Source organism: Plecotus auritus (genome assembly GCF_963455305.1).
Source record: "Plecotus auritus genome assembly, chromosome: 7".
NCBI classification, from domain to species: domain Eukaryota; kingdom Metazoa; phylum Chordata; class Mammalia; order Chiroptera; family Vespertilionidae; genus Plecotus; species Plecotus auritus.
In genome coordinates, this window is record NC_137774.1 from 751,328 (window position 1) to 772,579 (window position 21,252).

At 61.0% G+C, this 21,252-nt stretch overlaps 5 protein-coding genes across 11 annotated transcripts; 3 read left to right on the forward strand and 2 right to left on the reverse strand.

The window, feature by feature from the left end:
* Positions 1 to 76: 76 nt before the first annotated feature.
* Positions 77 to 2,797, forward strand: ARL16 (ARF like GTPase 16; the record flags this gene model as incomplete). The annotated part of the gene is given in 6 exon segments (XM_080681242.1): positions 77 to 301; positions 303 to 344; positions 346 to 423; positions 842 to 955; positions 1,313 to 1,428; positions 1,582 to 2,797. Coding segments are annotated over 6 exon segments (747 nt in total). The 3' UTR covers positions 1,754 to 2,797.
* CCDC137 (coiled-coil domain containing 137) lies at positions 2,742 to 7,232 on the reverse strand. Its single transcript, XM_080681239.1, has 6 exons — positions 7,052 to 7,232; positions 6,609 to 6,742; positions 5,088 to 5,307; positions 4,274 to 4,356; positions 4,056 to 4,135; positions 2,742 to 3,922 (listed from the first exon to the last, which is right to left on the reverse strand). The coding sequence occupies exons 1-6, from the start codon at positions 7,183 to 7,185 to the stop codon at positions 3,710 to 3,712; spliced, it is 864 nt and encodes a 287-aa protein (XP_080537365.1). The 5' UTR covers positions 7,186 to 7,232; the 3' UTR covers positions 2,742 to 3,709.
* OXLD1 (oxidoreductase like domain containing 1) lies at positions 7,210 to 9,536 on the forward strand. The gene is made up of 2 exons (XM_080681262.1): positions 7,210 to 7,457; positions 8,301 to 9,536. The coding sequence occupies exons 1-2, from the start codon at positions 7,398 to 7,400 to the stop codon at positions 8,718 to 8,720; spliced, it is 480 nt and encodes a 159-aa protein (XP_080537388.1). The 5' UTR covers positions 7,210 to 7,397; the 3' UTR covers positions 8,721 to 9,536.
* PDE6G (phosphodiesterase 6G) lies at positions 8,730 to 14,316 on the forward strand. 7 transcript variants are annotated; one of them, XM_080681276.1, is made up of 6 exons: positions 8,730 to 8,851; positions 9,555 to 9,678; positions 10,992 to 11,063; positions 11,350 to 11,555; positions 13,622 to 13,662; positions 14,003 to 14,312. In XM_080681276.1, exons 4-6 carry the CDS (start codon positions 11,410 to 11,412, stop codon positions 14,077 to 14,079), a joined length of 264 nt encoding a protein of 87 aa, XP_080537402.1. In that variant the 5' UTR covers positions 8,730 to 8,851; positions 9,555 to 9,678; positions 10,992 to 11,063; positions 11,350 to 11,409; the 3' UTR covers positions 14,080 to 14,312. The 7 variants fall into 7 exon arrangements, with proteins under 7 accessions (XP_080537402.1, XP_080537401.1, XP_080537400.1 ...); XM_080681275.1 differs by having other exon boundaries at positions 9,816 to 11,555; positions 14,003 to 14,315; XM_080681277.1 differs by lacking the exons at positions 8,730 to 8,851; positions 9,555 to 9,678 and adding an exon at positions 10,143 to 10,226.
* Positions 14,317 to 15,424: 1,108 nt separating this feature from the next.
* TSPAN10 (tetraspanin 10) lies at positions 15,425 to 18,064 on the reverse strand (the record flags this gene model as incomplete). Its single annotated transcript, XM_080680864.1, has 3 exons — positions 17,952 to 18,064; positions 16,950 to 17,533; positions 15,425 to 15,779 (listed from the first exon to the last, which is right to left on the reverse strand). Exons 1-3 carry the CDS (start codon positions 17,985 to 17,987, stop codon positions 15,425 to 15,427), a joined length of 975 nt encoding a protein of 324 aa, XP_080536990.1. The 5' UTR covers positions 17,988 to 18,064.
* Between the last annotated feature and the right edge of the window lie 3,188 nt (positions 18,065 to 21,252).

The window sequence follows — 21,252 nt, forward strand, 5'->3', positions numbered from 1 at the left end:
TGAAAGCGGAGCCGAGGGCGGGCCTTGCGTCCCCGCGGGGCGGAGCTACGGGGGCCAAGCGGCGCGAGTGGTGGGGATGTGTCTGCTGTTGGGGGCCGCCGGCGTGGGCAAGTCGCTGTTGGTGAAACGACTGCAGACTATCCTTCCGGCCGGGCGAGGGGCACCGGGGAGGCGGGGGGCGCCCGGGAGTGGGCGCGGCTGTGGGGGGCGCCTGGGGTGGCCGGGGTGGGCGACGCGGGACTCTCCGGAGGCGGTCGGGGTCGGGGTCGCCTTGGGGGCTGGGAGGGATCCAGGGGGGGGTCGGGGGCGGCCCTGGCGGAGTCCCGCCTCCGGTGTCCAGCTTGGGTCCTTGACCGCCTCGCACAGCTGAGCTCTCAGGATGGGAAGGGCGACCTGGGCGATCCTCCCTCGACGCGACCCACGGTAGGCGTCGCGCTCCCGCACGTGTAGGAGAGACGGTACCCCTTTTGCCAAGTGCTTTGGCCTCTTAAGCGGACACGAATCCCGCCGGTCGATGCGCTCAGTGCACCCCAGGGGAAGCGAGGGGGGAGTGTAGGGGGGAGCCGGGCCCACGAGGACACCGCGCTGTAAGGTGGGATGCCTGTCGCGGGGTCGCCCACAGAGCGCACCCCCGGTGGGCGCTGACTCTGGCCACAGCCAGCGGGAGGGGGAGGGCCCAGAACCGGAAGCCCCTCTTCCTTACGGTTCTGCTTTAGGGCCTACGGCCTCGACAAGGGCCTTTTGAATTTGGGTCACAGTGTGAAGGACCTCGCGCGTTGCTCTGCGGGGGTCCCAGTGGGAAAGAGCTGTGCTGGTCTCTGCACCCTGTTTCTCCCCGCAGGTGGGCACCAACCTAACGGACATCGTGGCCCACAGAAAGATCACCATCCGGGAGCTGGGCGGGTGCATGGGCCCCATATGGTCCAGTTACTATGGAGACTGCCGTTCCCTCCTGGTGGGTCGCAGCCTTTGAACTCTTTTAGGGGAGTATGTCCCCAAGTCCGTATTGTCCAGTCCCGGCCCTGACTTTGTATAACAGGATGGAGTTGGGCTTCCTGAGCGGCTGTGCTAGTGGAGGGAACGGGGCCCACGCTCCTGTTTGCCTCTGGGAACCCGGTCTGACCCTGGCAGCTCAGTAAAAGCTCGGGTGGGGTTGCTGAGGGGTGTTCTTGCTCAGCACAGCCCTCCCCCAGCCCTTCCTTTCGAAGGCATCCAGCTCGTCTCAGGCCGGGTCTGTGGTGCCCAGGGGAGGAGGTTTGGCAGAGGCTGCCTCCATCACAGAGCGGCCCTGAGCTTTGCCCCTTCTCCCCAGTTTATGATGGATGCCTCCAACCCCACCCAGCTCTCCGCATCCTGCATGCAGCTCCTGGGCCTCCTCTCTGCAGAGCCCCTCGCAGCAGCACAGGTCCTGATCCTCTTCAATAAAACGTACGGGTCCGTGAGCCGAGAGGGAGCACAGAGGGTTCCCGGGGAAGGGGTCCCTTGGAATGTAGCCAGGAGGGTGGCCCCTTAGGGAGGGGTGCAGTGGGGGTTGGGGTGGGCTTGTGGGGCCACTTTAACAAGGCGCCCCTTTTGCTGCAGTGACCTGTCCTGTTATATGACCGTGGAGGAGATGAAATCGTTAATCAGGCTCCCAGACATCATTGCTTGTGCCAAGCAGAACATCACCGTGGTAGACATCAGTGCCCGGACGGGCACGGGCTTGACCAAGGTGCTGCGCTGGCTCCAGGACACCCACGGAGCCGGCCGGTGACCATTGGGTGGGGGACGTGGCTGGACCGCTCTATGGGGAGGAGGCAGAGGGCAACCCTGCTTGGCCTCCGGAGGTTTGTGCTTAGGAAGAGGGGACCCAGCGTAAACCTCGAAGGGGAGCTTCAGTGCCGAGGTGCAGTGATCGGTAAGCTGAGGCACCCAGTCCTGACGGCCGACATTGGAATGAAGACTGTCCAGGGCTGGGGGAGCAGCACTGGCCTCCAGATCTGAGCACCCGGAGCAGCATGCAGGCAGGGCTCCGGCAGCAGGGAGGGCTCTGGGGGAGCGCTCAGCGAAGGCCCGTTCACGTTGGCACGTCCTGGGGGTTACGCTTGAACGTACCTCTTTGGGCCACTATTCAACCTCCTGTAATTAGTAAGGAGCCATCTGCTGAGTGTGGTGTGGCACCTCAGGCCTTGCAGTGCTTCCGGCTCTTTGCTGTGCACGGCCCGTGCCACCTCCCCAGACGCCACCGGGCAGCCCGGGACGCGGGCCATCTCCACTCCTCAGTGGGGTCCCCGTTGATTTCACAGGCACCTTGAGACCCAAAGGGCTTTCAGATATCCCCCCGTTTCAGAGGACTTTAGCAAAGCCTGGTTAAAAACGTGAAGTGCTACAACTCTCTGGGCTGTAAATCATCAATCCTTCAGCTAAGAGTGCGACTCCCAGAAGGGGCAGCACCCGTGAGCTCTAGGGCCGCAGCAGGCAGGAAGCCCCCTTTCTCACTGTAAACTTTTGAATTCTGTAAACCACGTTCTCTGTATTCAAAGAACAGCAAAGCAAAAATGTCAACTTAAAGCCTGAAGACACGAAAGATCTTAACTGTATATCCAGTTGGCACCAAGGTGGCAATCCAACACCATTGGCCTGGCTAGTTGGATGAGAAAACCGGAATCTTAAACCTCGTTCTGTACATTTACGTTAGCACTGTTCATATTAGAGCTATTTTATGTCTGTTGGAGGATAAAGCATATTTGTGAAACGTTCTCAGTATAAGATACAAAGAAGTAAAACATTAAAATTTAATAGCAAGTATCAATACAAATTCAGAACTTTAGTTGCATATGTATATATATATATACACATTTAAAAAATATTCCTAAGACCTGTCTGCAAAAATGGTCTAGAAACAATGACATCTCAGCATCAGTGAACATTCCTAGAACCCAGATGTTGGTCTGTAAGCACCACACCCCCCACCAGAGGGAACGGTGGTCTCAGACAGAAATGACTGCATCGCAGGCAGGGGGAGGGCACCTTGCACCTGAGAGCTGGGAACCCAAGTCGGGTCAGTGTCGAAAGGTGCCAGGTCTTGTTTGGAGGACTGACAACTGCCCAGGTGGCTCTCCCCAAGGACCGCTCCCGGTGAGAAATGCTGCCTGCTGCCACGCCCCTTGGTGTGGTGCTGTCATTGGTCTCCACGTCAGAACTAAGGCTGTGGGGACTGAGCTGGCACTGGGAGCCAGTGGTGTAGGTGCCGGCACCCCTGGTGGGTCCTGCCCCCACCCTCCCCACACTGGCTGCCCTGCCTCCAGTCCAGCCGTACTGCTCAGGTGAATCCCGGAGCCTGTGATGGATGCGGTTCAGTGTCTACAATCAACTGGCGCTTAGGGATGGGATTATGGGATGGGCCTGCGGTTGTCTCAGCCTGGACCTGTGTGTGCAGTACAGGTGAGGGCGATGCTAGGCTCGGGGACAGTGCCACGTGTGACTGGCTGTGACTCAACCAGGCGCTGGCCCTGCTATGGGGCTCGGCACAGGTGATGTCCATGGGACGGGCCTGGCGGACGGTCTCGCCTGAAAGAGTGTTTAGGGAGGAAAAAATGAGCCAAGACTAGAGCCCTTTCCGAACTCGGAGCTGGTGCACCAGGCTGTGTTCGGGGGTGCGTCCAGGGAAAGGGCTTTGATCTGGGGACCCCCTGCCCCCCACCCCACCCAGTGCAGGAACCCTAGTCTCTCAAAGGCAGGTCTCTGGCTTCTTCCTGGGAGGGAGGTGGGCTGACGGAGGCCCCTGTGGCTGCCGCTGCAGCTTCTTCACGGCCCTGTAGGCCTGCACAGCCCGCTCTCTCTCCTCCGCCACGATCCGCTGTCGGGCCATGGAGGAGGGTGGAGGCCGGGACACACCGCCAGGGCTCAAAAGCATCGTCAGCATCAGCGATTTCTTGCCAGGCTGAGGACCGGACAGAAGGTGGGGCACAGGGTCAGGAAGAGGGGCGGTGACAAAGCCTGGTCCCAGAGCCGCTAGGCCAGGCCCCGTGAGAGCCGCACTCCCGGTGGCACCAGGGAAGCCCCGCCCTCCTTACCTGGCCGGTGCTCACACTCTTCCTGGGCTGGGCCGTCAGCTCGGGGGGCTGCAGGGCGACCTCACCAAACTTCACCGTGTCTAGAGGGGCAGAGGAGCCCGCCTGAGGCCTGGCGCCACCTGAGCCGTGGGGTGCCCACCCACCCACCAACCTGGGGGCACATCGGTGCCGCAGGCCCCAACCCCTCCCAGGCCGACAGTCCCCTCAGGATGAGCCACCTCGGAGCAGCTCCTGCTCCAGCCGCTCCGCTGCCTTTTCCTCTCTTTTCTTCCGTACTCTGTCCCGCCGCCGCTTCTGGAACCTGGGGAAGAGAGCACGACACTGCAGGCTCCCAGCTCTCGTTCCACTGGACTCGGGAGGCCTGAGGGTCACCCTGCCCTCGAGCGATGCCCAGGCGGCTGCCTCCAGTCCCCAATCCTTCACCTCCCCACAGCTGTCCTCCAGAGGGGGTCTGAACCCTGCCAGCCAACTGCTGTAAGACGGAGACACTGGCGCCCCCTCTTCACAAGGAGGAACTGAGGCTAATGGGGTCACTGCTAAGGGCTCTCACATCTCCTCTGGAAGGAAAGGAGACACTGGGAACAACCCCAGTCCTGGTCCAGGGAGAGACGGCGGCACCCGCTGACCAGAGGGGGAACCCAGTGCTGCATGTCAGCCTCACCCAGACCCCCACCCACAGTCCTGATTCCTACGGGGGTGGGCATGGTCCCTGGCAGCCAGCAAGCCCTCCTGGGGGGACACGGAGCCTCATCCTTTCTCCACCTCCCGACAGCAACCAGCCTGGCTGGACAGCTGGCCCTGACCTGCGCTGGCTCTTGGACCCCCTTGATGACTTTCCAGAGAAACACAGAGACATAGCTGGGCCCTCAGAGTTCCTGGGTCAGAGCCTCCCTCCCCCGCCCCGCCCCCCGCCTCCCCACCCACCCCCAGGTGACCAGGGTTTTCAACTTCTTTCCGTGAATCACGGGGTGGGGTTGCCCCTGGCAACAGAAAACCACCATGGGACCCCAAGCCCCTCCAGCCCCCACTCACGCTTTCTTCCCCTCGGACTTCTTCTTGGGAGCCACCTGCGCTTCGGGCTGCTGGTCGGCCTGGTTTTTGCTGAGGAACAGCACGTGCTGGGCCTCCTGCTCCATGCGCTGGATGTAGGCCCCGTCAGACTCCCACTTCCTCTGCTTGAACTTGGGGACCGCGATGTCTGGAGCCACTCCCCTTGCCTCCTTCTCCAACGTCCTTCTGAAGGCCGCCTGGGCTGAGGGTAAAGGGAGCTAAGGCACGAGGGGCCGGAAGGAGTGGTCCCAGGCTGGCTGCCACGGCCGTTCCCCTCCCAAGGCCACAGGAAGGGAAGACCAGGCTCAAGAGGGAGCGGCCTGAAGGGGATGTACGATGCCCTCTTGGGGCACCCACAGGGCGGGGTCACCCCAGACCACTGGTACATGTCGGAGAGATCACTGCAGCTCAGCCGAGAAAGGAAACAGGAAGCCACCTAAATGTCCATCAGCAGGAGAGTGCTGAGTGAGTCCCTGTGCTCCCTGCCCAGGTCAGAGGAGAGCACAGTGGAGCTCCACACACGGGTGTGGACAGACCCTTAAGCCCACTGCACGTGACGTGTAGAAGGCAGGCTCAGCCCTATGTCACACGGGCCAGGAGGCGTGTGCAGGCTTCTCCTGGAAGGCACGAAGCGTGGACAGTGGTTTCCTTAGGGGGAGGAGGCCGCCCCTCACCTCACACCCTTCAGAGCGGCCTGATTTTACCACACGTGAGTTTACCTTCTTTTTTTTTTTTTTTTAAATATATTTTATTGATTTTTTACAGAGAGGAAGAGAGAGGGATAGAAAGTTAGAAACATCGATGAGAGAGAGACATCGATCAGCTGCCTCCTGCACGCCCCCTACTGGGGATGTGCCCGCAACCCAGGTACATGCCCTTGACCGGAATCGAACCTGGGACCCTTTAGTCCGCAGGCCGACGCTCTACCCTCTGAGCCAAACCAGTTAGGGCGAGTTTACCTTCTTTATAAAGAGCCTGGGTTTAGGTTAAATTACCCAACAGCAGCGCTGCAAAACCAGGCCGGCGTTTGGGAGAACAAACACATCTCCACAAAACAGGCTCCACTCCCCAACATGTGCCAAGGGCCACCTCAGGCAGAAGCTGATGGAGGGCACTGGCCTGGCCTGGGGGAGGGGTGTGATCGGTCAGTTTGTCAGAGTGAGCCTCATCAATGCCTTCTTTAACCCCAGAAACCCGCCCCCCCACTTCTCCCCACCATCCTCTCTCACAAGAGACTCGCTGGCTAGCCCTGTCCACTCTCCCTCCCTAGCTTGCTACACAGTGATCTCCCGTCGGATGGATCTCCACTGCTCTTGGGGGAAATCAATGCTTCTTACACCAGGCCCCGGGCTCCCTTGGAGCCTCTTCTGAAACCAGAGGCGGCTGTGGCCCTGGAGACCCCGCCTTGGGTCAGTCCTCACCCCCGACCCTCGGACCACTGGCACACCCTTGGATATTTGGACAATTTCGCTCTATTGCCACCCACACGGGCCCGCACGTTACCCTCTTTCTTCCTCTTCTTGTTACTGACGGGGTTTTTCATCTCCTGGCGGCTTCTCATAATCTCCCGGAGACGGAAAGGGATTTCCTGTTCATCCTGGTTCTTGGGCTTGCAATTCACTTTCTTCTTTTCTTGGCTAAGAAGGAGAACACGGGGGTGAGATGTGTCCTACGTCCAGCAGAAGCAGAGTCGGAGAAAACGAAGCTTCGCAGGCCGCCCTAGCTGCGGTGGGGCACGCGGGTCGAGGCGGCATCCTCCCCCTGAGGCTGTCCCTGACCCGGGTTCTCGCAGAACGCTCCGAGCGCCCCAGGGGCCGCCGCTCCCTGACCTCGCCCAGGATGGCCAAGACGCACCCTGGAAGGTGGCAAGCGTCCCCTCCTTCGCGCCTCCACGCGCGGCACGGACAGGGCAGAACGCGAGGGGCCCGGCAGGGGGAGAGACCCACCTGCGCGGCCTGGGCCGCGGCGCCGACTGCTTCCCCAGCAGCAGCTGCTGCCGCCGCCCCCCCTGCGGCCGCTCCAGGCCCCTAGACCCCCCTATCTGCGGGGGACCCGCTGCTCGGAGTCTGGCTCCCCCCATCTGCACGCGCCGGGGTCCGGGGAGAAGCCACTTCCTCTCTCGCGGGCGGTCCTGCCCCCACGACCGCCACTTCCGCTTCCTGCACCGAGCCCCACGCTCATTGGGGCGGGGCAGCTCCTGGCCGAGTCGCGATTGGCTAAGGAGGCCGCCGCTCACGGCCCGGAAGGGGCGGAGACTGGAGCCCGCGTGCGCAATGGGTCGTGCCGCGGGCGATGCTGCTGCGGAGCGTAGCCGCGGGCGGCCGGGCGGCGGCCTCAGCTTCCCTGTGCTCGGTGAGTACCTGGCGGGGAAGGCGTGATGGGGCTGGGCCGGGAGGCTGGGGCGGCACGGACCGGGGAAATCCCGGCCTCCCCGTTTCCCAGGGACCGCGGCTGCAGCCCGCGCCGCCGGCAGACAGGGCAGCCTTGGACGCCGCTTGTCCGTGCTGCTCCCGCTGGGCCCGCTCCCTGTCTGCGAGGAGGGCTGTTTCGCTTCTGGGCCGAGCCCCGGAATTGGGCCAGCGGGTTCTGGCTCGTCCACCCGTCCGGCCATATCTAGGAGCGCCTGCTGCATGCGCGCCCTTTGGGGAGGCCGCAGTGAACAGGGAGCTCGTGCTCCCCAGGACCTGGAGACATGAGCTCGGGCTGAGTGTGTCGGTTTTCAGTGCCCTGGAGACACGTGGAGCTGGGAAGGGGCCCCAGGGCGAGGCCGGGGCTGGAGGAGGCTGGGAGGCTGCCCACGGGCTGTGCGGGGACCCGGGCCGCCTGGGCTTCTCCTGCGACTGAAACAGGACGAAGGGGTGATGCGGGCAGTCAGATGGTCAGCGGGGACGGGCCCTCTGTACTGGTTAGAGGGAGAGGTGGCGTGGCTGGGGGTGCCAAACTTCCCACCACCCGCCATCTGCTGGAATGCGTTCCCAGTGACAGGCCCTGAAACCAGCACTTCTCATACCAACCATCACATCCGGTTACAGAGGGAAACCGAGTCTACACTTGTTTAAGGTCACACGGGAGTGAGGAAGCGGAGAAGGCCGCGGAGCCCTCTGCCATTGCCCACTGGCTGAGATTCCCCTGGAGCTGGGGCGGGCCAGGCCTGACCAGCTTCCTGGAGACTCATAGGCCTGTTTCCGTTCTTAGGGGCCAGGCCGACTGGCCAGCTGGGAGTGGTGCCGCGGGCTTCCTGGAGGCGGCAGCACTCTGCACAGGTACCGCGCCTGGATCCTGGTCTGGGAAGGCCGTAGAGAGTTCGGGAAGGACCATGGGGAGCAGGGCTCCCAAGCAGGTGCAGACGGCACCAGGCCTCCCAAGTCCTCCCCGCCCGGCGGGAGCACCTCCGAGGCCCCGTACCCGCCGCCCCCTGAGCTGCAGCCCCCCACAAACTGCTGCATGAGCGGCTGCCCCAACTGCGTGTGGGTGGACTACGCAGACGCACTGCTGCAGCACTACCAGGACGGCGGGGAGCGGGCCCTGGCCGCCCTGCAGGAGCACGTGACCGACGAGAACCTCAAGGCCTTCCTCAGGATGGAGATCCAGCTGCGCATGAGGAGCAGAGGCTGAGCGGGGCCTGGCCCACACGCTCACCCGCGGGGAGCCCGGAGCGCCTGCCCAGCAGCACACGACCTCTCTGACCCCTCTGTCCTGGGCGCTTCATGAGGCCTGCATCGGGTGGGAATCGACTTCACCCGAAAGTAAATAAACTCTCTGCTGCTGAGACAGAGGCTTCTTTGCTGTGGTCTGAGAGGCCTCGTCAGAGAGCAGGTGTCCTCAGATGGTCACCGAGCACCTGCAGCCTGTACCAGCCTGTGCGGGTGAAATAAGACTCCTTTGCTTGAACATTCAAATGACACCCCAGGGCCCCCTTCCATGTCCCAGCAACTGGGGAGTCCTGCGGGAAGGTCAGCTGTGGTTACTCAGCAGGGGGGCAGAGGGAGGAGGGCTATCTGGTCCCATGAAGTTGCCCTTGGCAAAGCCCTTGGCAGCCTGGGAAGTTCCCTGTTTGTCCAGCTGCGGCTTGTCCTTGAGGAGACACCCATCTGCCAGCCAAGTAGCCGGCTGCCGATCAGCCTGCAGGGGCCTGAGCGCCGGGAGCCACCGGTCCTTCCAGCCCACTTAGGCAGGTGGCCAGGGGAAGGACCAGGAGGCCTCAGGCATTAACCGGAGAACCAGCGTCCCCACACCGGCCTCGTCCTGGCCTGCAGACCTGGCCATGGGACCATCGGCCCAAGTGGGACTTTATCTCGGGGCCCTCGCTGCCCGTCCCTGCCTTTCCTCATCCTCGTCCATGGAAACGTCCCACCTCATCCCCGACCCCAGCAATCCCAAGCTCCGATGCTGGTGGCCCGGGCAGGGCAGGATTAAAAGAATTTATGCCGGTTTATTTCCTCACTTAAGGGAAAAGCTAAGGTTGTGACACGACTTCACGAGGGATTTGAGCTGACAAACGGGCCTCCCCTTCGATGTGAAGCTGAGAACGGGCAATGCTAATTCCTACTGGGATCCGATGGGATCTTGTAAGGTGCTGTGTGGGCCCCAGCCGGGAACTCGGGACGCACGCCAAGGCCAGGTGGGCCCCAGGGCCAGAGCCACCCCTGGGGCACAGCCCATAGGGACCCCCAGGTCTGACACTGCTGTGTGGGCGTGGGCCACCTGCAGGCTGCAGTGTGTCCGGGGCATGCAGGCGGTTTTCTGGAAGTCGGTCGGGACCGGACTGAGGTGGGGAGGCCCAGGACAGCAGCGTTTCGTCTTTGTCTCAAAGAAGAGCTGCTTCAGGAGAGCCCTGCCGGGCTCGCTGTTCCTGACACACTCCCCCCTCCCTCCCCCCGCCCCATCCTGGCCCGTCCCTAGCTCCCTAGCTCGCCCTCCCTTCAGGCCCTGACCGCACCCGAGCCCCTTCCCATCCCCTGGAGTCCTGGGTGGTGCCCGCCCCTGCGGCCCCGTCAGGCTCATTAGTGTGGCATCGGGGGCAGTGTAATCGGCTTACCCGTCAGCAGGATAAATGCCCGCTGGCCCCTGGTGAGGGAGGCCGCCTCTCACACCGTGCCCCTGAGACCTGCCCAGTGCCTGGTGAGTAGTGACCGCCCCCCTTGCCTTTTCTGGCAGCCACTCACTCAAGGGTGTTAGTGGGCGTCTGTGCAGAGGGTGGGGAGCGGGCGGCGGTGTTTCACCACCACGCTGAGGCCTGGGTCTGAGAGGATGCACAGCTGATCACTCCTCTGCTCCCCCAAGTCAAACGGAGGTGCAGGCCATCCCCAGGCCAGCGATGCTCTGGGAGTCTCACGCCCAGTCACCTTGAGGGGCACCAGCCGGGAGCCTGGCTGGGGCCGCGGCAGCTCAGACAGCGGTTTCCATGGGGACAGCATCTGCTGGTGGAGCTCCTTCAGGGCACAGCTGTCCACGCCAGGCCCGGGGCCCAGGACGGGAAAGGACCCGGCCAGGCCTGCTGCCGTCCACCTCGGATCCTGCTGGGCTGGTTCTGGTCCCAGCACAGAGGCTGAATCTTAGGGAGGGAAGGTCCAGGGCGGGGCCACCCAATCCCCAGCACCCACCACTGAGCCTTCCTTGCCAGTGGGACCACCTGTCCTTGCATTGCAGCCCATCAGACGGGGGACAAGAAGGGTACCCAAGGGATGGCGTCTGGGGCCTGCGGTGTGGGCACAGCACTCCTGTCTGTCATGCTGGCCCCAGTGGCCCGGGGATTAGTCTCCCTCCGCTGCCAATAGGCTTAGAGGAAGCCGAGCTGCCCTCGTTCTTGGCCAAGGTCACTGGGGCTTAGGGCTCTGGGGGAGAGGAGAGGAGGTCACCTGGTCAGTGTTGCGCAGACACCAACAGGCGACACTGGTGCCCAGAGGGAGCTCCAAACCCAGTGAGCGGCAAGGAAGACACAGCCACAGCGCAGCCCCTGTGAGACGCCCCTTCCCTGCCGGCATCCCGCCCCCTCCCCGGGTCCCCTTCACTGGCACTGCTGGGTGAATGAGACAGTATGTCCCAGCCTCAGGGAGGAGGGGCGCACGTTGGGGGGCCTCCAGCCCTGTCATTCCCCGGTGTGGCCCCAGTGGAGTCCTGAGTGGAGGTGGCAGGGGCTGCTGTCTGGGCCATGCTGAGGGCCCCTAGGTCTCACACTTCGGGGTTCCCTCTGGTGGGTTGGAAGCAGGAGGCTGACGGGGGTCCCCACCTGGTCTGCCCCCAGCGCCCAGCCTGAGGGAGTCCAGAAGCCCAAGGTCGCCACAGGGTCTCTGCCAGCCTGGCCATGAACCTGGAGCCACCCAAGGCCGAGATCCGCTCGGCCACCAGGGTGACGGGGGGCCCCGTCACTCCCAGGAAAGGGCCCCCCAAATTTAAGCAGCGGCAAACCAGGCAGTTCAAGAGCAAGCCCCCCAAGAAAGGTGTCCAAGGGTAAGCAGAGCTGGGGAAGGGGTGCCTCTTCAAGGGGTGGAGGGGCCCAGCAGGGAGGCGGGGCTGGGGGCTCAGCCATCCTTGGCTGGTTGAGGTGGTCCCATTGTCCTCTAACGGGGTTCTGGAGAGCCCGAGCAGGGCCTGTCTCAGGGCCCCCACTCCCAGCAGGAGGGGAGAGGAGCAGGGGGGAGGGGGACTCCTGTCACCGTCTCCAGTCGTTATAGCCAAACAGGCCCGGAAAGCACGCTCACCGTCATCTATACGCCATCACAGCCACCGGCGTGGGCCCCTGCACGCACACACACACGCACACGCACACACACACAGCCCACGGTGCACACGCAAGGCACACCCACACTCCGCACTCAGACACCTACGCACCCACACACTCCGCACTCAGACACCTGCTCACACACACTCCATACTCAGACACCTGCACACCCACACTCAGACACCTGCACACCCACACACTCCGCACTCAGACACCTGCTCACCCACACACTCCGCACTCAGACACCTGCACATCCACACTCAGACACCTGCACACCCACACTCAGACACCTGCACACCCACACACTCCGCACTCAGACACCTGCTCACCCACACACTCCACACTCAGACACCTGCACACCCACACTCAGACACCTGCACACCCACACACTCCACACTCAGACACCTGCACACCCACACCCACACTCAGACACCTGCACACCCACACACTCCACACTCAGACACCTGCACACCCACACACTCCACACTCAGACACCTGCTCACCCACACACTCCACACTCAGACACCTGCTCACCCACACACTCCACACTCAGACACCTGCTCACCCACACCCACACTCAGACACCTGCACACCCACACACTCCACACTCAGGCACCTGCTCACCCACACACTCCACACTCAGACACCTGCTCACCCACACCCACACTCAGACACCTGCACACCCACACACTCCGCACTCAGACACCTGCTCACCCACACACTCCGCACTCAGACACCTGCACACCCACACACTCCGCACTCAGACACCTGCTCACCCACACACTCCGCACTCAGGCACCTGCTCACCCACACACTCCGCACTCAGACACCTGTTCACCCACACTCAGACACCTGCACACCCACACTCCGACACCTGTTCACCCACACACACACACTCAGACACCTGCTCACCCACACACTCCGCACTCAGACACCTGCTCACCCACACACTCCGCACTCAGACACCTGCTCACCCACACACTCCGCACTCAGACACCTGCTCACCCACACACTCCGCACTCCGACACCTGTTCACCCACACACACACACTCAGACACCTGCTCACCCACACACTCCGCACTCAGACACCTGCTCACCCACACACTCCGCACTCAGACACCTGCTCACCCACACACTCCACACTCTGACACCTGCTCACCCACACCCACACTCAGACACCTGCACACCCACACACTCCGCACTCAGACACCTGCTCACCCACACACTCCACACTCAGACACCTGCTCACCCACACCCACACTCAGACACCTGCTCACCCACACCCACACTCAGACACCTGCACACCCACACACTCCACACTCAGACACCTGCACACCCACACCCACACTCAGACACCTGCACACCCACACACTCCGCACTCAGACACCTGCTCACCCACACACTCCACACTCAGACACCTGTTCACCCACACACTCCGCACTCAGACACCTGCACACCCACACACTCCGCACTCCGACACCTGTTCACCCACACACACACACTCAGACACCTGCTCACCCACACCCACACTCAGACACCTGCTCACCCACACCCACACTCAGACACCTGCACACCCACACACTCCACACTCAGACACCTGCTCACCCACACACTCCACACTCAGACACCTGCTCACCCACACACCCACACACAGGCACCTGCTCACCCACACACCCACACTCAGACACCTGCTCACCCACACACTCCGCACTCAGACACCTGCATTCGAGGGCAGACATACCCCCCACCCCATTCCACTCTCGTGGCCACCATCCTGACTTCTGTGTGCTTGCAGGTTTGGGGACGACATCCCTGGAATGGAAGGCCTGGGGACAGGTATGACCATGCTGGGTCCCGCCAAGTTCTCCCCTCTCACCTGCCCACAGCAGGCAGGGTCCCAGCCTCCTCTGGCTTCCCCAGGCCAAGACTCACTTAGGGACGTCCCCAGCCTGTCCTTCATTTTCTCCCCAACATCAAAGGTGAGGTCCCCCTGGAGGGGCTGGGAGAGGAGGAGGAGACCTTGCTGCCTCTCCCTGGGGCCTGCTGCACCCACCGTCTTCCTGGGCGGGGTGTCCACTCGACACCCCAAAGCTGGTGTGTCCTGGGAGGAGGGTCTTGCCCATTTGAGGTGTGGACAGCAGGGCCCTGAGGGGACGGCGGGGCCCCTTCTCCGCAGACATCACGGTCATCTGCCCGTGGGAGGCCTTCAACCACCTGGAGCTGCACGAGCTGGCCCAGTACGGCATCATCTAGCTGCACCTGCCAACCCGACCCCCCGCGGCTCCCCAGCCCACACAGCGGCAGCCAGGGCGTCAGGATTGCGAGATGGAGTCTGAAGACCTCAGAGGGCCCCTGCCCGACCTCCCGGGAGACTGGCCCACACCCCCTCTTCTCCTGCAGCTGGAAAACCAGGGCTGGTGCCGCGGGGTCAGCGCGGTGGGTGGCCACGCTCACTGTCGCTGTTTCAAAATAAAATGATCCTCCTCATCGCTGGCTCGTCTGGGGGTGTTGGCAGGAGGGAACGGATGAAGGCACAGGGCGGGGGGGGGGGGGGGGGCAGCAGCGGCCTGGCCAAGCAGAGCGGGAAGAAAATCCACTGGCCGCCGAGCCTGGACCTGTGATGGCTGGGCACGTGCGGCCAGGCCAGGGCGGGTGGCCAAACGCACTCTCGGCGGCCAGAGCAGGAGGTGGCCTGGGCGAGGCCCAGCAGGAGGGAACTCCTATCCCCACCTCCCAGGGCGGGAAGCAGGTGCAGAGACGGTGGGCAACTCACCCAGTGGCCCAGCCAGCCGGGCCTCAGTGTCCCCTCGAGCCGGACAGGCTGGCACCTGGGACCCAGCAGTGCCACTCCTGACACCACCCCCAGGAGAAGCAGGTGCCCCCCGGGGACCTGTGCGAACGGCAAGTGCATGTCCGCGTGGCCAGGTGCAGTGGCCAGACGACGACTCGGAAAGGCCCTCTGGTGCCCACTCATGTGACAGCCAGAAAAGACCACCCTAAAGAAGGGGGTGAGCATACAGGCATGGCCGCAGGGGGGTCGAGGGAGCCTGCTGGGGCTGGGGCTGGGGCTGGGGCTGGAGAAGGCGTGTCCGCAGGAGTTTAGGTGCTAAGAACTCCTCACACTGCCCACTTGAGATCAGTGCAATTTACTGCATGAATGACGCATCCCGAGAATGTACTCCCTCCCCAAGCAAGCCCTTCAGAGGGAGAGGCTGGGGGGTCAGGGGTCGCAGCTGGCGGTGTTGGGGTGAGGGTCTGAGGGTGCCCTCAGGGTGTCAGACGTGAGGTTTGGGTCAGAGGTGGGCGCGGGTGGTGGGACTCGCAGGTGGGGGCTGGGGAACAGTATTTCATTCAGCCCCCACCCCTGGGCTGGGTGGCCTCGTGGCCTGTACTCTGACCAGAGCAGGTTTCAGGGAGGGGCACTGCCAGGGGGTGGTCCCGGGGACAAAAGCCTCTAAGAAAAATCAGGCGGCGGGCGGGTTCGGGGTACTAGCAGGACCCGGCAGGCGGCGGGTGGGCACCCAGGGAAGGGGAGCCCGGGGGCAGAGGCGCAGCAGGTGGAGGAGGCGGTTGTCGGAGGCGCGTCCACAGCCCCAGGTCAGCAGGAGCCTGGCGCGGACAGGGCCCCGGCGCGGGGTCCGCAGCTCCCCGCCGCCCCCTTGCGGCCGGCCAGGGCCCGCAGCAGGTGCGCGGCCACCAGCAGCTCCGCGCCCTGCGCTAGCGCCGCCCCGATCGCCACGCCGCCCGCCACCCGCACCGCCCCGCGCAGCCACCGGCGGAGCGGCGCGCTGCAGCCCTGCACGTGCACCCGCCTCCGAGCCGCGTCCTCCTCCAGGCGCAGCGCCCCGAAGCCGCACTGTTCGTTGACCGAGGCTCCGTCCTCGCGGGGGTCGAGGCAGCAGGAGGCGGGCAGGCTGCAGGCCTGGACGCCCGGGGCGCTGCAGTTAAAGTACCTGCGGGGGGCGGGGGGCCGCGTCAGTGTGCAGGGCGGGGCCCAAGGTTCCGGGGCCCCCACGCTGTACGGGACATCTCCTCCCACCTCCACACCTTTCCAGGGCCACACACAGGCATAGGCACATGCGTGCACACACTCAGGCCTGAATGCACACGCATGAGGCACACAGGGGTGAGTCCACACATGTGCACAGGCACAGACACAGACACAGACACAGACACAGACACAGACACAGACACGCACACACGGTGGCGGGAGAACAGCCTGAATTAACCTAAAGGCCATTTTCATTGGACACTGAGCTGTTCCATGTGCGCCCTTATTAAAAAACGCCCGCAAGTGACTTCCCAAGTCTGCTGGCTGAGCTCGGCATGGCCACCTGACTGCACGCGGGCGTGTGTATGTGTGTCCGTGTGGGTGTGTGAGGAAGTGAGTGCATGTGGGTGGGTGTAGGAATGAGTGTGCACGTGGGCGTGTGTAGGAGTGTGTCCACATGGGCCTGTGTAGGAGTGTGTCCACGTGGGAGTGTGTCCATGTGGGAGTATGTATGAGTGTGTCCACATGGGTGTGTGTATGTGTGTCCACGTGGGCGTGTGTAGGAGTGTGTCCACGTGGGCGTGTGCAGGAGTGTGTCCACATGGGCGTGTGTAGGAGTGTGTCCACGTGGGCGTGTGTATGAGTGTGTCCCTGTGGTAGTATGTATGAGTGTGTCCACGTGGGCGTGTGTATGAGTGTGTCCCTGTGGTAGTATGTATGAGTGTGTCCACGTGGGCGTGTGTAGGAGTGTGTCCACGTGGTAGTATATATGAGTGTGTCCACATGGGCGTGTGTAGGAGTGTGTCCACGTGGGCGTGTGTATGAGTGTGTCCCCGTGGTAGTATGTATGAGTATGTCCACGTGGGCGTGTGTATGAGTGTGTCCCTGTGGTAGTATGTATGAGTGTGTCCACGTGGGCGTGTGTATGAGTGTGTCCCTGTGGTAGTATGTATGAGTGTGTCCACGTGGTAGTATATATGAGTGTGTCCACATGGGCATGTGTATGAGTGTGTCCCCGTGGTAGTATGTATGAGTATGTCCACGTGGGCGTGTGTAGGAGTGTGTCCACGTGGGCGTGTGAGGAAGTGAGTGCACGTGGGTGGGTGTGCCCCCTCTGGGCATCAGGACTCACAGGTTCCGCTGCCAGTCCTGGTAGGAGGCCACCCCACAGCACTGCAGCCCGAGCTGGACTTGGTCCATGAGGAAGCGCAGGTCAGGGTCGTCCTGGTAGTGGGCGATGGCCACATGCAGGGCGCGCTCCAGGCCGTCCTGCAGGGGGCCCCAGAGGGCCGCCACCAGGGCCCCCGCCAGGGCCTCCAGCACCAGGAAGGCCAGGAGGCCCCCGGAGAAGCAGCGCAGCACGCAGGCGTTCTCACAGAGGGCGCCCAGGCAGCCCGCCAGGCTCACCGCACTGACCGCCAGCCCCCCCAGCACTAGCCCCAGCATGGGGTCTGCAGGCAGGGGCCCCCCCCAGCTGCTCCCCAGAGAGCCCTTGACAGCCAGGCCCCAGAGCCCGATGGCCAGGGCCAGCAGGCCGAGCAGAGAGAAGAGGAAGTTGGACAGAAAGATCAGGCACTGCAGACAGCTGCTCCTCAGCGGGAGGGAGGGCAGGGAGCGGGCCTGGCCTCCCGCCAGGCCCGCCCTCCAGACCCATCCTTCCTGGTTCGCGGGACCCAGGCAGCTGGCAGGGATGGGTAGCTCCTGGCCCCCAGCATCCTGCAGAGGGAGGAGGGACAGGGGTCAGAGCCGGCAGGGCGAGGGAGCCGGTGAGTGGAGGGGGCAGTTCAGAGACCCTAGACAGCCAAGGACATGAGCATGGGGATGGGGCGCTGGGGAGGTGAGGGGGCTGAGGAGTCAGGGTGGTGGAGGGGGATGGGGAGGACACGAGGGAGGCCTGAGGCCCCCGTGGGCACCATCTCCTGGGCCTGTGCTTTCCTGGGGTCCTGGATGCACCCCGTACCGGGTCAAATGCAAGGGCAAGGCTGCGCCACACTCCAGAGACCAAACGGGGTGCGGGGTGAGGTGAAGTGCCTGAAGCCTGACTGGGAACAGCCCACCCCAATCCTAGCCGCTCCTACGGGGCCTTGGGCCTGGGGACACCTCCCCCCGGGGAGGCCTCAGGGCACTGACTTACCTGGGACAGCAGGGGGCTTTTCTCCCCCTCCTCCATGCCCCCTCCCCCAGGACAGGTGTGCTGGTCCCTGCGGCCTCTCTGGCGGGGACACGGACACGGGGCTGGGGCTGCTGTGTGCCGGCCACTCTGGAAGCCGGGAGCTCTGGGCTGGGTGAGCCGGGAGCCCCACCGGGATGCCGCGGTCACGATGGGATCATGTGAGGAATCACATTTTAGGGCTCAGGACAGCCTCTGCTTGTCCAGACGCAGCCGCCTTTCTTCCCGAGACGGTTCTCAGCCTCGCTCTGTGGGCACCACATGGGTGGGGCTGCCCCCATGGCCATCGCTGTGGGGCCCCCGTGTGGGCCTCAGCCTGGCGGTGTCCACGGCTGCTCCCCCTGCTCCCCCAGGGACAGGGAGCCCTGTAAACTGGTCACAGTGACAGTCTCAGGCCACTCGCCCATGGCTAAATGCCCATTTATCCCCTTTACTCCCTGTAGAAATGAGCCAGGCCACATCCTTCCTGGTTACGAGGTACCTGGGACCTGAGCTTCAAAGGGGTAGGACTGCCCCAGCCGGTTTAGGTTTGGCTCAATGGATAGAGAGTCAGCCTGCGGACTGAAGGGTCCCAGGTTTGATTCTGGTCGGGGCACACCCCCTGGTTGTGGGCTCGATCCCCAGTGGAGGGCGTGCAGGAGGCAGCTGTTCAATGATTCTCTCTCATCATTGATGTTTCTATCTCTCTCTCCATCTCCCTTCCTCTCTGAAAAATCAACAAAGAAGCCAAAACCGGTTTGGCTCAGTGGATAGAGCGTCGGCCTGTGGACTGAGGGGTCCCGGGTTCGGTTCCGGTCAGGGGCATGTGGCTTGGTTGCGGGCACATCCCCGGTGGGAGGTGTGCAGGAGGCGGCTGGTCGATGTTTCTCTCTCATCGATGTTTCTGACTATCTATCACTCTTCCTTCCTCTCTGTAAAAAATCAATAAAATATATTAAAAAAAAAATCAACAAAGAAAATAAAGAAATATTAGGTGTGCCGGTAAATAATGCGGATTTTGTTTCACTAGATGGGGTTACACGTATGTTGATATATATGTGATGTGATATGTGTGCTATTTTGTGGTGTTGCTCCTTCAGATGACCACTTGTTCCGATCGATGGCACACGCACTTTCTGAGCAGCACTTCAAGACGTACAAAGTGGAAAATTGGGTCTCTGAATGGTCAGGTTAACTATTAACCAGTTAATAATACGGGTTAACTATTAACCGGTTAATAATGCGGGTTTTGTGATCCAAAGAAAACCCGATAATTTCAAGAGAAACATCAAAAGTGCTTTATTCAAAGTAATGTCGCTCTGACCAGTGTGGCTCAGTGGGTAGCGTGTCGGCCTGCGGACTGAAGGGTCCCAGGTTCGATTCCGGTCAAGGGCATGTACCTTGGTGGCAGGCACATCCCCAGTGGGAGGTGTGCAGGAGGCAGCTGATCAATGTTTCTCTCTCATCAATGTTTCTCTCTCTCCCTCTCCCTTCCTCTCTGTAAAAAAAAAAAAATCAATAAAAATATTTGAAAAAAAACAAAAAAACAAAAACAAAGTAATGTCCATTGCTAGCTACACATTTCCCCCATCTTTCAGGTAATTTGTGGATTCTGTCCCAATAGAACTTGTCTTGTTTTGAGGCAGACCATTCAGAGACCCAATTGTCCACTTTGTACGTTTTGAAGTGCTGCTCAGAAAGTGCGTGTGCCATCCATTGGAACAAGTGGTCATCTGAAGGAGCAACACCACAAAATAGCACACATATCAAATCGCACATATATCAACATATGTGTAACTCCATCTAGTGCAGTGGTTCTCAACCTTCCTAATGCCGCGACCCTTTAATACAGTTCCTCCTGTTGTGGCGACCCCCAACCATAAAATTATTTTCGTTGCTACTTCATAACTGTAATTTTGCTACTGTTATGAATCGTAATGTGAATATCCGTGTTTTCCAATGGTCTTAGGCTCTACAGCAGTGGTTCTCAACCTGTGGGTCATGATGGCACACGCACTTTCTGAGAACCGCTAGCAGGGTCGCCTAAGACCATCGGAAAACACAGATATTTACATGACGATTCATTAACAGTAGCAAAATTACAGTTAGGAAGTAGCAACGAAAATAATTTTATGGTTGGGGGTCACCACACCATAAGGAACTGTATTAAAGGGTCGCGGCATTAGAAAGGTTGAGAACCACTGATGTAGTGAAAGAAAATCTGCATTATTAACCGGTACACCTAGTATATATTAAAAAAAAACAAAAACAGCCGAAACTGGTTTGGCTCAGTGGATAGAGTGTCGGCCTGGGGACTGAAGGGTCCCGGGTTCGATTCCGGTTAAGGGCATGTACCTTGCTTGCGGGTGCATCCCCAGTGGGGGGTGTGCAGGGGGCAGCTGATCGATGTTTCTCTCTCATCGATGTTTCTGGCTCTCTATCCCTCTCCCTTCCTCTCTGTAAAATATCAATAAAATATATTAAAAAAAACAAAACCAAAAACAAAAAAAAAAAACACCAAGGGGTAGGACTTTGTCATGGTCACCATTGCGCCTGGTGCCTAATATACCTTAAGGAAAATCAGTGTAGCCCTGGTCGGTGTGGCTCAGTTGGTTGGATTGTTGTCCCATAAACTGAAGGTTCATGGGTTCGATTCCCGGTCAGGACACATACCCAGGTAGTGGGTTTGATCTTGGTTGGGGCGCTTCCGGAGGCAGCAGATCAACGTTTCCCTCACATCAATGTTTCTCTCTGTCTCTCCCTCTCCCTTCCTCTCTGAAATCAATAAAAACATGTGAGAGATGGAACCAATCCTTAAAAAAAAAAAAAAAAAAAGTATTTGGTGATGAAATAAGTCAGTGGAACAGAATGTGTCCCAAACACTGACATTGTAACAGTAACAACAAAATCAGGGGGAGGGGCGGGACGCGGGAGCAGCAAGTTCCTGACTCTTTTCCAAATAAATACAATTTGAAAGTGAACCGCAGGCGTTAAAAAACATAGATTTTCGCCTCTTGGATGTTTTCGTAACTTTTTTTTTTTTTTTTACAATCAAGGGCAAGGTCAGCTACAACATTTGCAGGGCCCAATGCAACATGAAAACGTGGGGCTCCTTGTTCAAAATTACTAAGAATTTTAAGACAGTGCGTCGGGCGGAGCTTGGAGCCTTTGGGGTCCGAGGTGGGGAAGCGGCCCTTGGGGGCACGCGGGAGGACGTGTCTCCGTAGGCAGAGAGACATTCACCTAAAGGCAGCCGAGCCCCAGCCGGCGCGGCTCAGAGGACAGA